General features: G+C 40.3%; 1 protein-coding gene across 2 annotated transcripts in view; it reads right to left on the reverse strand.

Moving 5' to 3' along the window:
* Nucleotides 1-17023, reverse strand: part of FMN2 (formin 2) — a 340819-nt gene that overhangs the window by 159025 nt on the left and 164771 nt on the right. For both annotated transcript variants that reach the window (XM_058533558.1, XM_058533559.1), the window contains exon 8: nucleotides 2072-2133. In XM_058533558.1, the coding sequence (XP_058389541.1) occupies nucleotides 2072-2133 (62 nt within the window). The remainder of the gene's footprint in view (nucleotides 1-2071; nucleotides 2134-17023) is intronic.

Below are 17023 nucleotides of genomic sequence, written 5' to 3' on the forward strand. Positions count from 1 at the left end.
GATATTGCCATGGATAAAACAAATGTTTCTGCCTTCTTTGGACTTGTACTTTCATGGATGTGAATCAGGAACTAGCATGAGTTCTTTTTGTCTATAAGGTATATACAATTATCTATTATTCATAGTGGATTATTTAAGTTCCTCTACAGAAGATGGCTATCAAAAGTCTCGACTATAACCACCTGAACTAATATTACTGTCAACCACCCCCACCAAACAAGCAATTGTTCTCCTGACACAATGAAAGTCTGAACCATCAAGTTTAACAACATCAACAACATAAAGAAAACCACAAATTGAACCAGGGCCGGCTAGTACTTGTTCCACTCTCGTGGAGTATGACAATAAGAAATTCCAGGTAGCTATCTAGTTTGTCCAGAGTCAGAAACTTATACATTGTGAAATTAATTTACTTTGAAAGGCTAAAAACCTACAAATAAAACACTCTAAATCACTGTAAAAGAAACTTTCCTCATAAATACAGCTGTCCCTGATGTTCTGTATTTTTTCTGTACGTGTTTCTGCACATGGATATACCAGGTTAAAAGAAGACATTCATGTGTCTTCATATAATATACACACATACAGACAGACACATATATATTATGTATATACATAAACATATGTATATATGTATATGTAATGTATGCACAAGATAAACAGTTACACATATACCATATCTTACCATCATTATGATCTGTTGAAAAAATCACTTTCACTGATATTTCCTCATTTCTCCCATAGGGCTCTTCTGGTTGGGAAAGGGTAAGATTCAAGAGAAAGGAAAACTCTCTGTACTTCCAAATGGTTCTGATTTAAATATCTACTTCACTGGGACACTAATATACTAAATACATGATTTATTTTTTCCAGTTTTTCATCCTGTAGAGACAACCACATAACAAACATTCAAACCTTCCCTCTCAGTCCTTATTAACGACTCAGTATTACTGAGTGCCTATGCTCACTGCCCTGACCAGGTACCAATCTACGCTTGATGGATAGATTCTCTGTGATGCTCCATGAGCAATATTCTCTCTTACGAAGGACTCAACCTCACAGGACATAGAACATATACATATGTTTAAAAAGTACCACCTTCAAGAGTGGACAAGCAGCTAGAATCCACTTTCCTCAAGAGAGTGGTCAGGGAAGAGAGTCTGTATCCTGTCCACCACTTATGTCTCCCAGAGCCAGGAATTCCTTGATTTGGCAAGAAAAGTCAAAGACCAACTAAGGCCACACCCCAAAGAGCACAGAGGTTTAAATACCAGGCAGATCAAAAGCCAGAGCAGAAACACAATGAAAAAAGAACCCAAACATATCAGAAACAAAACAGGGCCACAGTGAGGTTTCCTCCTAGACATCATCAAAAGCACTGAAAAGAGAATTGTTTTCTTACTGTGTGAATCAATGGTGGTTAATGCCATGCCCCAGCTGAAACCATTCCACACATCACCACACAGACTGCACTCCCCAAAGGCATGGACCACACCACACCATTCTCCTCTGGTACGTTATTCCCTTTTCCTGCCAACTTCTTAAGAAAAAATGATACTAGAAGAAGGCCTGAATGTCCTGCCACTTAGTGAAGTAAATTATGGCAGTTTAGAGAAATGGAGCCAGAATGAATTAAACCCCAGCTACACCACAACACTAGCTGTGCGACGTTGAGCAAGTCATTTAACCTCTCGATGTCTAAGTTTCCTCCTATGTAAGTGGGGATAATAATAGTACCTACCTATAGTTTCCACATGAAGATTAAATGAGTTCGTGTATAGAACAATGCTCAGCTCCCATTAACCTCCACGTAAGTATTGACTATATTTCAAAAGAGGGAATGTGGATGACTTCACATGCAACATGTTTTGAATCACAATCTTAAAACTATGAGACCACACATTTGTCCGATATGTTCCTAGAAAGTATCTTAACAAATCTATACTTACATAAATTCAGTGCACCCAGATCAAATTTCCTCAGAGGACATTAAAGCAATGAGTCTAGATGTGCACATTAAGTCTTGTGTGTGTGTTACATATTCACATATAAAATTCCTTCCATTACTCACATTCTCATAGAGAGCTTGAAGGGTCTCCAAGTCAACCACAGAATTGTCCAAGTTCACAACAGCTGTGAAGAAAGACAAAAGAGAGAACATAAATTGCCACGAGCCAGCCGTGAAAAGATGCGTGACCCTCTCAGACACCAGTGACCATCTCCAGAATGGTGCTCACCACCCAGCAGGCAGAGGGTGGAGGGGCTCTACCTTCAATGCATCCACTTGCCCACTACAAAGACCGCGCCCCGGGAAGTTTAACAGAGCCGGTGTCAGGCATTAAAGCCCTCACTTGCTCCACAATCCCATGAATGTGGCCCAAAGGTCAAAGAGAAGCTGTGAGTCTGTCTGTCTTTCACGGCCCAGCTGAATGAATTGGAAAAATCTGCTTAATACCAGAAAAATAGGCATATCACTCATGTTACTGCCACATCCTAGTTATATATCGATAAATGCTCATATCTGCCCATTTATCTAAAGACGCTTGACAAAGGTTAAATCTAATCACTAACCTGATGGACTTAGTATAGAAATGACAGGTGCATTTCCGGTTATAACTCTTAAAGTGCTATAATCAAAGGACAATTCTTCGATTATGGTGTTGAGATTAGCACAGACGCATCATTAAAAATCCATCCGTAATATGCAAACTCCCCAGGCTCACACAAGGAAGAAGGAGAATGAATAATCGAAAACTGGAGATTTGTCCTCAAATGTATTTCTTCGCCTGGGAAATGTATTGAATTTTGGAGTCGGTGTGTTTTATTACTTAGTTTGGTATAGGTTAATCAAAACTATTCTGCACTACCCCCATAAATATCAGCTAGAAATGAGGTGCATTTGTCCTGATCAGATTTGTGCCAAGTTGCCAGTGAAGCTCTTGTGGGATTAAAGATTTCTGGGAGAAAAATCACAAAGCGGATAATCACAAATTGGTTAGATTTATTTTGATAACTGAGGCATTTTATGATGTCTTTTTTCTCAACTTAAAGTACATGAGACATTTTCTAGTTGACTCTGGCAAAATCCCAAGAAAGAATCAGGAAAGACAAGAGAGAAATTGAAGCAAAAATAAGAAATCTAATCAAGATAATTTAGCATTTCTACTTGGAGATGGGAACAGAGCCCAGATTCACCAACAAATATCATACCAAGTAGAAGATGATACTTCCACCCTAATAATACGCCACTACCTCAATTTCAAAAAAACTTAGTTCTCAAATATAAATCTAACAATTTGATTAAGATTCACAGACAAATCTTTTTACTCCTTGGACCATATAAGGCAAACATATCACAAGCTGTTTAATGTTTCAAAGTAGTAAAAGCATAGCCTAACTAACTCTGACTATATTTCAAAAATTAATTAAAAGGGATTAACAAATGATTTTCACTAGAGGTAACATGGCTATAAATAATGTAACAAATGCATAAAACCCAAATAAAGATAGCAAATGCATGTATGGAATTACCCTCTATAGATTTGTGCAGAGTCTAGCTCTTAAAGAAAATCTTACAGTGAACCCAAAGGTCTCTGATTTTGAATTCATTAGCTAATAATCCAGTATTTCTACATTCCTCTGATGACACAGTGAGAAACTGATGGGAAAACTGAAGGAAATGCTAGTAGTCAACTTAGTGTAAGATCTCATTCTCAGAATGAGGAAAAGAAACACAGTAAAATCATTCATACTCAAGTCAAAACTCATAAAAGACACAACTGCCCTCTGACCTTCTCCATCATTTTAAAACATAATATTAATTCTACAAGTTTCCCTACATGAAGCTTCACTCGTGAATATACTGAGGCTTCTCATCTTTTTGTCTCATGCACTGTCGCGTCATACAGTCCTAAGCAAGTCCTCAAAAAGTCCTAATCCATGAAACCTCATTTTTTCATCATCCACAGGAAATCTAAATGGAAAGCAACACAGTTACTGTTTCTTCACAAAATTTTCCCTTAATGGGCTTTACACTTGAGAGATGCTAACACAATTCAGCAGGAATCAGCAGTTTTGAGGGAATAATATAGTCATGCTTCAGTGGCTGAAAAGACAGGAAGATGAGATCCTGGCAGATGAGTGGATGCAGTGACAGGAGTTCTAGGTAGGAAATAAAGGTAAAAGATGTAAGTGGGGAAAGGCTAAGGTTATTGAGGTGCTATATTTCCTCAATTTAAAAAGCACATTTTAACATTTAAGACACCAGGACTCAGACTAAAATTCATATATTATTAAATTTTTAGTAGTGTCTGCCATCGCTCCCTCCCTTAAAATCTGCGATTAGACTGACGGTGCATTTTCAATTGATAAAATTCTAAAATCCAATAAAATAATGGATTCACTCAGGTATCCAACTGAGGTAAACTGTTTCTTAGGTTTTGGAGACTACACTAGCTTAGCAAAAGGGTTAACGGTTATCTGAGCGACGATCATTTTAAACTCCAGCCAGCGGATGGGGATGGGCACCATTACCCAGCCCAGAAAGTCTGCAGACAACTGCATGACTAGATTTCTAGTGATGGCCATGCTAAGGAAGTTTATATATACACATATGTTTTTTAAGTGGCAAAAGATTCAAGGAAAAGGCTCCTCAGAAATTTCTTGATTTCCTGTCCAAAATTTGAGCCTTCTTTGAGAGGGAAACACCCGAGTATAGAGAGTATATCAAGGTGATAGTTTCTCTAGTCCCTCGAAAGGGAATCATATTTTTAAAGGAAAACTATATTTTTATAGTTTACTGATGTGGAAAGAACACAGAACATGGAATCAAACCTAACTGGGTTTAAATTTAAATTATTATTTGCTGCAGCATTACTTCAAGTAAGTTACTTAACTTGATAAGTTTTAGTTCCTCTATGGGGGGAGGAGACAAGGGAATAATGGAAAATATTAGCAAGGTTTGGTTTTTGTGGGGACCAAGGGCAGTGACAAGTAAAAGCATCTGGCACGTGGCTGGTTAACGTTATTTCCCACGCCAACTTGCACAAAAGTTCAACTCCTCCCGCTTCTCTGAGCCTTATTATCTAACCCAAAGTTAAACAAGTTTCTTTTTCTTCCATTTTTGTTTCAGTGCCCTCATGTACCAGAAAGAACAATTCCAGCTGCATCTGTGAACGGCTGGCACCTTTCCCTGAATGATGAACTCTTAGGACTAAATGCACATCCCGACGGACTGCTTTTGGGTGTTGCTCACTATGTTCTGCCTTTTCTACTCAGCATTTAAACTATTAAGGATAAGACTTAGATTTCAGAAGACAAATAAACCCAAAATTTATAAGCGTAATCAGTGATAAATCTTTAATTCAGATTCCTTTATTCTCGAATATTCAACTAAGCGCGAATGTGATTACACTTCAGGTTAGAGGCCAAATATTTCACACGCATTTCCTCCGCTTTGTTCTAAGACATGCAGGAACACCCATCATTGTCTGGGACTCATCACATTTCCCACCCATCCATTCCCCTGCAGGGCTATAAAGTAGTTTTAATTACTTTCCCATAAAATATATATAAATAAATGTTACTTCAAATTTAACCGAGAAGCATCTGTTCTGTTTTTAAGTGGAAGAGTGCGAGGACTGAGGAGATGTGGAGAGGAAACTCTGGCCTTTTTTGCACATTAAAAGATTATTCATTTATTTATAAAGTATACTAACTTTCCAGGATGAAAACACAGGGAGATTTTTACTACTCTCTTTAAACAACCTGTAAATGACCATGTGTTAATAATCCTCCAGGCCAAAACGGATAGCAATTTTATTTTTAAAGCCTTAAATTTTATACAAGGCCAATGATATGATAAAGAAGGAGAACACAGCACTCTTTCTGGCTTTTCTACCAATAGGTTGTGTATCTTTGATCAAGATACAAGCTTCTCTGAGACTTGATATCAAGTGGGATAATAACTATGTGTGTCGCATATGCTTATTGTGTGGAGCAAACAATTTTATAGTAAGAAGGATAATTCAAGAAGCCTTGAAACAATATATGTAATTAATTTTAAAATGTATATTATCTATGAACACATTGGTTAGAAACTAGAGAGAGAGCTGGGAATGCGCTAGATTAAAATTACGTTCAAGATTAAACATTTGCTTTCAATAATTAAAAGTTGAGACCATATGGGGCCGGCCCGGTGGGGCTAGCAGTTACGTGCACAAGCTCTGCTGCGGCGGCCCGGGGTTCGCTGGTTCAGATCCCGGGTGTGCACCAACGCACCGCTTGGCAAGCCATGCTGTGGCGGCGTCCCATATAAAGTGGAGGAAGATGGGCACGGATGTTAGCCCACGGCCAGTCTTCCTCAGCAAAAAAGAGGAGGATTGGCAGATGTTAGCTCAGGGCCAATCTTCCTCACAAAAAAAAAAAAAACAGTTGAGGCCATAAATAGTTCTTTTCTTCACAAACTCCACTGGTACACACCCGCTGAGACCCAATGCATTTTTCACTAAACCACGCTGTTGCAAAATGAAGCGTGAAATAGCCTATTTTAGAACTCAAATAGTCAATTTAATTTAATATAAGATATTAAAAGTGTCTCAAAATGTCCAATCAGAAAAAAATCTATTTTCTTTTGATTTTAAGACATTGCGTTACATAAAAAGAATTACATAAAGAGTAATTCAAAACAACCAAGGATTGCAGCTCCAACGTAGGAAATGGTCATATGCTGGACACATGACATTGTATACATGTATATATGAGCAGGTGACGGTCATATGTCTAGATCACCTTCCCAGGACACTTGGTCTTTGCTACTAATGTGCTCTCCATAGCCGCCTCCTACAACAGCAGAACTGTGGGACATGCTTCTTATTCTAACTTAGCACAGCGTTCAATTGCCCACAGTCTAGAGCGCTACGTAACATACCTGTCTGAATGTCTGCATGATAAAGAGAATCCTGTCTCTGCTTTCAATCAAAGAACGGCACAGAAGGAAAACGACCATAGGTTAAAGCTCGTGTTAAAAGAAACTCATGTAAAACGAAACAAAAGTGCACAAAACATTAGCCAAATTTGTAAATGTTTCAAATATTTTGAGCAGCCAGATGAAGTAGTTCACTTTATTGGTATAATTCAATATGATATGATTACTCCTGTTGAATGCAACATTTTTTTTTTTTGGTGAGGAAGATTAGTCCTAAGCTGGCATCTGTCGCCAATCTTCCTCTTTTTGCTTGAGGAAGGTTGCCGCTGAGCTAACACCTGTGCCCATCTTCCCCTATTTTGTATGTGGGAGGCCACCACAGCATGGCTTGATGAGTGGTGTGTAGGTCCATGCCCAGGATCCAAAACCACGAACCCTGGGCCGCCAAAGTGGAGCGTGCAAACCTAACCACCGTGTCACTGGGCCAGACCCAAATGCAACATTTTAAGTCATGCAATGCTATTAGTGCCTGCCTTACTCCAATCTTGATTTTTTTTGTTAATCTGGGGTCTCCTGGATGGGACAAGAGTAAACAGCCTCAGGGAGGCCCTTGGTGGCCCCTTCCCCCCCCCCGGCCTGAACACTTATCCCAGCCACTGTCATCTCCTGCCTTAATCCCTCCTCCCTCCAAAGTGATCTGCTAAACTGGAGGCAGAGACCCCCAAAAGCAGAAAACCTCACAGTGTTTATTACTAGGTATATTTGTTATCCATTTAACAAACTGCATAGCAGATTGCACTAAAGCTTGGGAGCTTAAAACAATAAACATGTGTTACCTCAAAGCTTCTGTGGGTCAGAAATCCAGATACAGTTAAGCTGAGTGCCTCTGCTTCAAGGTCTCTCATAAGATGGGAATCATGGTGTTGGCTGGGGCTGAGGTCTCATCGGGCTGAGGTCTTATCTGGAGGCTCTGCAGGAGCATCCCTCCCCAGTCGCTCGTGGTTGTTGGCTGAATTCAGTTCTTCAGACCGAGGGCCTTGGCTCCTCGCTGGCTGTTGGCTCAAAGCCTGCCTCAGTTACCTCCCAGATGTGTCTCTCCATAGAGCAGCCCACCACAAGGCAGCTGGTTTCCCTCAGTGAGAGAGTGGGGGCATGCAAGACAGGGCCACCTTTTCTTCGTAACTGAATCTTGGAAGTAACATGGCATCACCTCTATTATATTCTATTCATCCTAAGTCAGTAGGTCCAGCCCACTTATAAGGGGAGGAGATTACACAAGAGCATGACTACCGGGAAGAGGGGATCTTTGGAGGGCATCTGAGAGGCTGCCCACCACACCAGGTTGCTAACTCATGGCTGTTTGTTCCTCGGACTTCAAATCTCCACTTGTGGTTCTCCATTGCTCTCTACCATGACTAATTTTATTGATGCTTTCACTTTCCTATTAGGCTCTCAGTTCACAGGAACACAGAGAGGTGACATGATTTGGTGGAAAGAAGAAATGCACTAGTCAGGAAAGCTGACTTCTTGTATCAGTGCAGCCTATCAAATGAGCTAAGCCTTCTAATCTCTATGAGATGGAGATGATATGAGATATGATACACAGATACATAGAGACATGAAATACTACGGCCAGACCCTTCCCTCTACAGTTACATGATCATGCCTAATTCACTGTTGTGTCCTTCACTCTATCTAGAAGAACCTAGCACAGAAGAGGTTTGGAAAAACATCCATGTCGAATGTTGAAAGGTTGAAATAGGCTGAGGTTAGTAACTCCTGAAAATTAACTAACTTCACTTGACAAACTGAGTTTTCCTTGAGAGCACCCTGATTGTCCTTTCACAAACAACTGAATTCACTCTAGCTGACTTCATAGTTCAAAAACATAAAACACACAGAGAATAATATGTAATGTCATATTGTCATCTGACAAAGAGCACTGGAGGGCAATGGGACACAGCGGGCTCTGGAGTCAGACTGCCTCCACCACTTATTACCGTGTAACTAGAGCGTCTCAATTTTCTCATCTGCAAAATGGACCTAACAAGAGGACCCATCCTACAAGGTTCTTGCAGGAGGTTAAATTATACAAGACACCTAGACACAGCGCCAGACACGTAGCAAACACTCAGAAAATGTTGGTGGTCACTGAGTGACCCCTTTAACATTCATATATGGAAAATAGTTTAGTAATATCTCTCCAAATCAGTATCCTGATTGAGAGATTTTAGACAAACTCGGCTGAAAACATTCTCAACACAAAGGAAAATGACAGTTTCAGTTGTACGGATAGAAAACATGGGAGACTAAACAAGCCCCCACATTGAAACCACTAGCACTGATTTTGGGTAAGGTAGATGGGAAGAGAGCAGAGTCAGCAGAAACGCAAACCCAACACGAGTGCGAATCAGCCCGTATTTACAGTTCATGCCCTCTTCTCGCTGATGGAGTCAGGAAGAGTGTAAGGGCTTAGGGAAACCGTCTTTACCCCACTTGGAATGCAGAAGCCACAGGAAAGGCCAAGACGAAGTCAGCCTTGCAAAATGCTGAGAAGCCAAGGGCTTTGTTAGAGTAGAAACACATCTTAAGCCACAGAGACCAGAAGCATCTCGCATTTAAAATGGTTCCAGGGGGGCCGGCCCTGTGGCTTAGCGGTTAAGTGCGCGCGCTCCGCTGCTGGTGGCCCGGGTTCGTATCCTGGGCGCGCACCGACGCACCGCTTCTCCGGCCATGCTGAGGCCGCGTCCCACATACAGCAACTAGAAGGATGTGCAGCTATGACATACAACTGTCTACTGGGGCTTTGGGGGGAAAATAAATTAATTAATTAATTAAAAAAAAAAATGGTTCCAGGCTTGTCATCATATCCTAGCCACCAGGAACCAAAATTCTCTAATGGATCTCCTTCAGGAATGGCAAGCAGCTTGACATCACACTTGAAAATCAGGGGAAAGGACATACGTGAAGTTAATTTCTGTTTCACTGTATACTTCAGTGAAATAGAAAACCTCACCTTTTGGGGGGAAGTAGCTGTTATTCAATTTATTTGACAATATTTCTCATTTCCTTTGTAAATGCAATATAAAACACTTTGGGGATCTGGAGCTACATAAGCTCCCCTATCTAAGGGAGCTCACAATACGGTGCAGTGGAAAGACAATCAACAAATAATGACACTCCAATATGAGTGCAAAGTAGAGCTTGTACAAACGGGAGACACAGAGAATGGAATCGTCACCTGGAAAAGATCATCAGAGTCATGGAAAGCTTGAAAGTGAATGAATAATTGACGGTCTAAATCCTGATAGCACCACCTGACATTCAAGTTGCTTCATTTTATTTGAACTGTGATGCGTGTATTTGGATGGGAAACATCCTTGGTTAAGATGGTCGAGTCAATACCTGCGCCCAGTTCTGCTCTCTCCCGAAGTTCCCTTAAAGCTATAGGAAAGAGATTTTTTTTAAGATGAAGTCATAAGGACTGAAAGAAACCAGAGGTGATGGCAGCAACACAACATGGAAGCTGGTTGTACCTGACGTAGCAGACCTGAAAGGCATGAATCCACAGCTGTCAGTGGGAATGCTGAGAACCAGCCAGAAGACCAAGGAGCTGGCAGCACTGGGGACCCATCCGACCGAGGACAGACAAGGAGTGCCGCCAGAAGTAAGGAGCACTGGGTGAATGGTGTCAGTCAGTTACATCTCCATGCCGAAAACGCCCTGCCCAACTCCGTCAGGTTTATTTTCTGGAGAAATTAAAACAGTCTGTGCAAAGGGAGGGCAAGCAGAGTTGCAGGCCAGGGTACTATACTGAAAACATGGGGACCATCTGCAGTACTCCATGTTGAATACAGAACCCCGCCCCCAACTCCAGCCTGCCCTCCTAACCAACTCGGGGCCCAGAACACTGCCAGACAGACCTTTACTCTCCCAGGCCAGAAACTGGAATTCTCTGGGAAATCGCACCACCCCAAGAGGAAAGAACAGAAGATAAAGATTTTGGTGGTTGCCCAAGAAGGAATGTACTCAGATGATGCTACACTCAACTCAAAGGCAAAAAGCTCTACAAGAGGGCTCACAGCTTCTTATCGGCTTTTACCTCTCCCGCTTTTAAGCCAAGATAGCCAAGGACCAAATCACCTAGAGAATGCCTCTAGCACAGATGCTAGAGACCAAAAAATAGGAAAATAGAACAGTAAAACTCTCCCATATCCTCCAAAGGGTTGTCAATACTTGCCATCCCCATGTTCTTCGCTGCTCTTTTCTTCTTAATCCCTCCCCATTAAGCTTTCGCTCTGATTACTGAGTCACCAGCAATTTCGAGCCTGTGAAATCCGAATGCACATTTTCAACACCCCCCGCAGCATCTGACAGTTAATATTCTTTCCTCCTGAGACATGGGCTTAATTTGGCTTCCGGGGTGCCCCTCTCTCTTCCTCTCCCTCCTACTTGTCATGCTGCCCACTCCTGTCTCCTTTGCTGGCTCCTTCCCTCCCCAACCTCTTATTTTTGGAGGATCCGAGGGCTCAATCCACATGCCTCTTCTCCCCTCTATCCACACTCACGCCCTGATGAACTCATCTGGTCTCACCGTGGGCATGAAACCCTCCCACATTTTCATCTGCAGCCTCCAACCTCCTTCCTGAACTCCCGACTTGTAGAACCAACAGCCTTCTCAGCATGCGCACCTGGAACTCGACTAACAGGCAGACCACTGCCCGCTCTTCCCTGTCTCACATGATGGAGACTCCATCTGCCGCATGCTCACACGGGCCATCCTTAACTCCTTTCTGTCTCGCACATTCCACATCCAATACACTAGGAATTCTGTTGGCTCCACGTTCCAAATACACGCAGAATGTGACACCACTCTCCACTTTCATGGCTACCACCTGTTCCCAGACAGTCCCCACCACTGCCTGGATTACTACAACGCCCGAACTGGAAAAAATGGTTCTTCAAATGTAAAATCATGGTAACAGAAAGAGAAAAACCCGATGGAAGCTATGGAAAATAAATGTGAGGGAATTTCCCAAAAGTAGATCAAAAGAAAAAGAGGAGCAAAAGTTATGAAAATTAGACCAACTCAGGAAAGCCAATATCCTGATCATAGGAATTCTAGGGAGAAAAAAACCAGTTTTGACTAGTTCCTGAGAACAGATCGCAGTGCGTTCAGCAACTCCCACACCCCCTCTGACCATATTCTGCTAGATACACAGCTCCTGGCTCACCCTCTGGCCCGGCCAAGAGCCCTGTCCCTGGTGGTCCCTATGTTCACAGAACTCACTCATGACAGAGCACCCTCCCCAAAAAGGGCTCTTAACTTCAGGGACTGGAAGAGAGACGGTAACTTAGAAACTTTTTTCAGCCTATCTTCTCTTGTAAGCCTTTACCTAATAATAGAAGTATTTCCCTCTTCTTACCTAACTAAATTTGTGGTTGTCTCTCGGTTTTACAAAACTCAATGATATAACGTTGAGGAATACTTACACAGGTGGATGAAGCAGTGTAAGAGTGATTAACACAAACTGAGGACTGTTTGGAAGGGAGGCAGATTTTTAAGAATAATGTCTGTATTCTGGTGCAATTAAAGAGACATGAGAGCTGAATTCCAAAACCTTTGATTTATTAGAAAGTGAAACGAAGGACACAGGGACTAGCTGAGGGGAGGAAATGTCGTTCACTCTTGTTTGTTTATAACTTAGTCCTCTCCCAAGCTTAAAAGGTTGATTCATTTTAGGCTAATGTAGGGAGTGATGTCAGCCATTTCGTTAGAGTATAGTGACGAAGATATCTGAAATATGAATCAATTCTTGATAATTAGCCGCTTGACAATATGGCAAAAGCGTTAAATATATTTGTACTGTTTAAAAATTGTTTTCAGTTATATAAAGAATATCTGCATAAATAATGACAAAATTGAAATAGGTTAGCATTGATTCAGAGGCTAAAAAAAGGTTAAGGCCAAAATTTTTTAATGGTCTTTAAATGTCTTTTCCTCATGTGGAAAAACAGCTGCCACAGCTCCATCCATCACTTTAACATTCTAGGCAAAATGAAGGAAGAAAAAAGGAAAGCAACAAGAGGGTGTGTGCAAGGCCTATTAATTATGAATTCTTGGCAGACTTCACCTTATGTCTCACTGGCTGGAATAGTTTCCCATGGTCACCTAGAATGCAGGGGAAGCTGAAAAGTGTGGATAATGTGGACAAAACAGCTGTCTCTAACGAAATAGCAATTTCAAGCTCCAGCCTAAGTAATCTCTGAAACGCTCCCTAACCACCATGGCTCATAATGACCTCCCTGAACTCTTGATTCTACCCTTTAGCATAAATACAAGTCACCTGATACATTTCCGATTTTCCTTCTTTCATATAGAAGTACGTGCTCTGTCTTCCAGGAAGATTTTAAAGAGCCTGATAGCAGGGATCCTGTCTTAGATATCAAGCAGGGATCCTGTCTTAGATATCAAGCAGGGATCCTGTCTTAGATATCATCAGCTCACACCAGAGTGTTCCACTTATAGGAGAAAACTAGAAAAGCTTACAGTGCGGAAAAACAGAAGTCATTACCGCACCTTCAGAGAGAAGCCGTGAGAGCTTACAAAAGAGACACTACAAGGCACGTATTTGAGTTATTGGTCCCATAAACCAAAGGCAGCCACCCCTGAGAAAGCCAAAGCCAAATACTGGCCGGGGCACCAATATCTTCTGCAAACAGCACTATAAGCGTAAGCATCGACATGATAATAAAGGAAGAAACTGAGTCGTAAAGAGTAAAAGAGAGAGATTTCGAGAGGAAGACGCCTCCTCCTCCTCCTCCACATCTGCAATCTCTGGGGGATGCAAATGGTCAGCTTTTACCCACTCAGGAGCTTCTGGTACTGCCCTAACTGTCCTGTCCGGAAGATATAAAAAGGAAAAAGAAAGAAGAAAAAACAGTTTGGTGGAAATGCCTAGAATTCTTATCCCTGAATTTTTATTTGAAACTCAATAAAGCGCATGTCACTGTGCAATGTGACGACAGGGGAGTGAAGAATCACGTACAGCATTCCCTCATCAGGAAATACTGATGCGTTAATCCCCCCTGAATATCGGCACACCTGGGGAGTTACTTTAAAAACTGTCAAAATGTATTATTACTTAACAAAAATTTCCTAGACGTGCAGTCAAGCAATTTTTAAAATTTTGTTTGGTTTTGCTTGGCTTAGCCGAACATCTCCAACAATTTATTAAAACTAACATTTCTCAGAGAGGGGAAGATACTCGGTACCGTATTTAGCCGAATATTTCACACTTGATAATAAGATGAAAGGAAACACTAGATTTGCATTCTTTACACATCTGACGACCAAACATGCATGAGCATCTGGCGGTGCGGGCTTGTCACACATGTGCACAAACACAGGCACGCCCGCATGGTGGGAAGCTTGCCAAAAGACATGTTGCTACACATCCTTAAAATACATGGGAAACACACAAGTTCTTGAATAATATTTCAAGTAATTCTGTAATATCTAAAGACCATAAAAAATTAAATGGCAAATATACCAATAGCATTCTTCTTGTGATTCCAAATTAAAATAGTGGCATTCTATTCCTTATAAGGAATTTCTAAATTTTATTTAAGATTTCTAAATTTTATTATTGATCTTCCCATTCAAGTCCCCAGTATACATTAACACATTTATTGAGAAATTTTAATTTACCAAAATAGTAACTTCAAAGTCTTGGTTTTCACCAATATTGCTTGAAACCTCAAACCTCGTGCTTCGGATTCAGGAAGACCTGAATTAAAACACGGATCTGTGACTTAGTTGTGGGTCTCTCGGAGAGACTCGGTAAGACTCTGAGTCTCAACTTATTCACACGTGAAATGGGTATATTAACGATAATGTTAATACTTCCTTCAAATGGTTACTGTAAGGATTAGAGGTAATTCCTCTATTATGTGGAACACAATCCTTGCCACAGCAGGTAGTCAGAAATGGAAGGTTCTTAGCTCTCTCTAAATATCTAAATATCGTATATACCTTTGTAGATATAATCGCTCTTACAAAATATAAATCAGAAAATAAGGGTGTATATTTCATATTATACTTATAAGTAAAAGAGGGGGAGCATATCATATCACATATCTACATCAAACTGGGCTAATTCCTGGCCGTGCCAGAGGCTGAACCAAAGTACATGAAGATGTGCCCAGAACAGCGGGAAAATGGGTTATCTTCAAATCAGCAGGCAGTGTACAAATTACTCTATAGTCATGATGTGCACAAACTGCAATAATACCCAAGAGGTATGACTTAAAAAAATGGCACTTAGTGATATAATGACATTTGTCTATTACTTATTATATAAATAAAAATTTGCCAATTAAATAGCATGACATTGAAAGAGAACCACTTAACTATAAGATGAAGTATATTCACTCCAGAAACATGTTTTCAAATATCAGCAATTGATGCAATAAATAAGAAGCATGTACATTCATCTACAAAGAAAACACAGTATCTTCTTGAAAACATCATTCATTCATTCACTCATCGAATAAATATTCACGGAGTTCGAACTCGGGGCCGGCACCCTCCTCAGCCCTGGAGATGTGGTGGTAAAACCTGACAGTTTCTGCCCTTGTAGGGTTTACACATTATTAGCAAACAATTAAAATACCGTGTGTCCTAGAAAGGAATAAAATTGCATTTTTATAATATCCTGTAATTTAGAAATCCCATTCATTTATACTATCTTCTCTTTTTAGGCAGTTGAAGCTGTTGTAAGCTACAGACAATGAAATGCCAGAATTCTACAGATTTTGTACTTAGGCTGCATAAAGAAAGGCTTTCCTGTTGGAAAAAAAATAAATGTGATACCCAATCCACCACTGGTACATCTCAAGCCTACTTGCTTATACAAGGTTAACGACATAAGTTACTGATTAAGTCAGGAGGCTTCATACACCTATGCGCCTTGTTTATAAGAGCTGTACCAGTTAAATTGTTAGAGAACAAATATATTTTGTTTGAGTCAGTATGTCGCCTTCTTGTCTAGGCAGGGGGAAAAAATGGATACCAAGACTGTAATCCTTTTGGAATAAAATCTTTAAATGCAAACATGATTGCCATTGCAGACTGTTTAATCTAGCGATATTGTATTTCATTTCTGTTTTTGGAGAGGTTTGTTGATTTGACCATACCAAGTATGACTTGGGGCTTATCTCAACTGTTTAGATAAGATTTATTTGACTTTGGCAGGTGACAAAATCTAGGGTGTGGAATAAAGGAGGTAGAAAAAAAGACTGGCATATTCCCAGATAGTGTTTATTTTAAGCATAGTGTATAGATGAGCAAGGAGCTTCAAACAACGCACTGTACTTTGTGTAAAACACCCACTGTCTGTTGAATGTTTTCCGTAAACCAGCACTGCAAAATGTCCTTTATTGGGCATAGCGGGCTTCACCTTCTTGCTTAGGTAAACATTTACGCTCTTGTAAAACAGAGCTTAGTGAGGCTCCCTGGAAATAGGACCCTAACTCTGGGATCCCATTTGCCACTGTTTTCTAACACATGCTCTGAAAGGGGAACAGTGTGCAATTTTATTTTGAATGTAAGCATATATATTGCTCCCTAAGTATAGAATTGATCAGAAATTTAAAATGCCTTACGCCAAAATAACTTTCATACAGATAATAATCATACTTTTTTCAGTGTAATGCTATACAAACATATCTGACTTTGAAAGAAATCCAAAACAGAAAGCTTGAATTTACAAACACAATGATTATCATTATGGTTTTAAAGAAAAAATTTCCTTTTTAAAATCATTCACGTAAACATGTACTTACATATCTTCCTTTGTGTACTATAGATTAGCATTTATATATCGGCAGATATGTGGAGGTAGGGAAAAGAACTTAGTCACTGAAAATGAAAAATTCCTCAAAAAATAAAGTTACAAACTTTTATGACTGAGAATATCAGAGCTCACATACCAAAATTGGACATGTTATGGTAATTCCTTCATTGTACTACAGAGATGACTTGAACTAACAACTTGTGTTTCATGACTACTTTTCCAAAATATTTAAAAATATGAA

This window comes from Diceros bicornis, chromosome 38, assembly GCF_020826845.1.
Source record: "Diceros bicornis minor isolate mBicDic1 chromosome 38, mDicBic1.mat.cur, whole genome shotgun sequence".
Taxonomy (NCBI): Eukaryota; Metazoa; Chordata; class Mammalia; order Perissodactyla; family Rhinocerotidae; genus Diceros; species Diceros bicornis.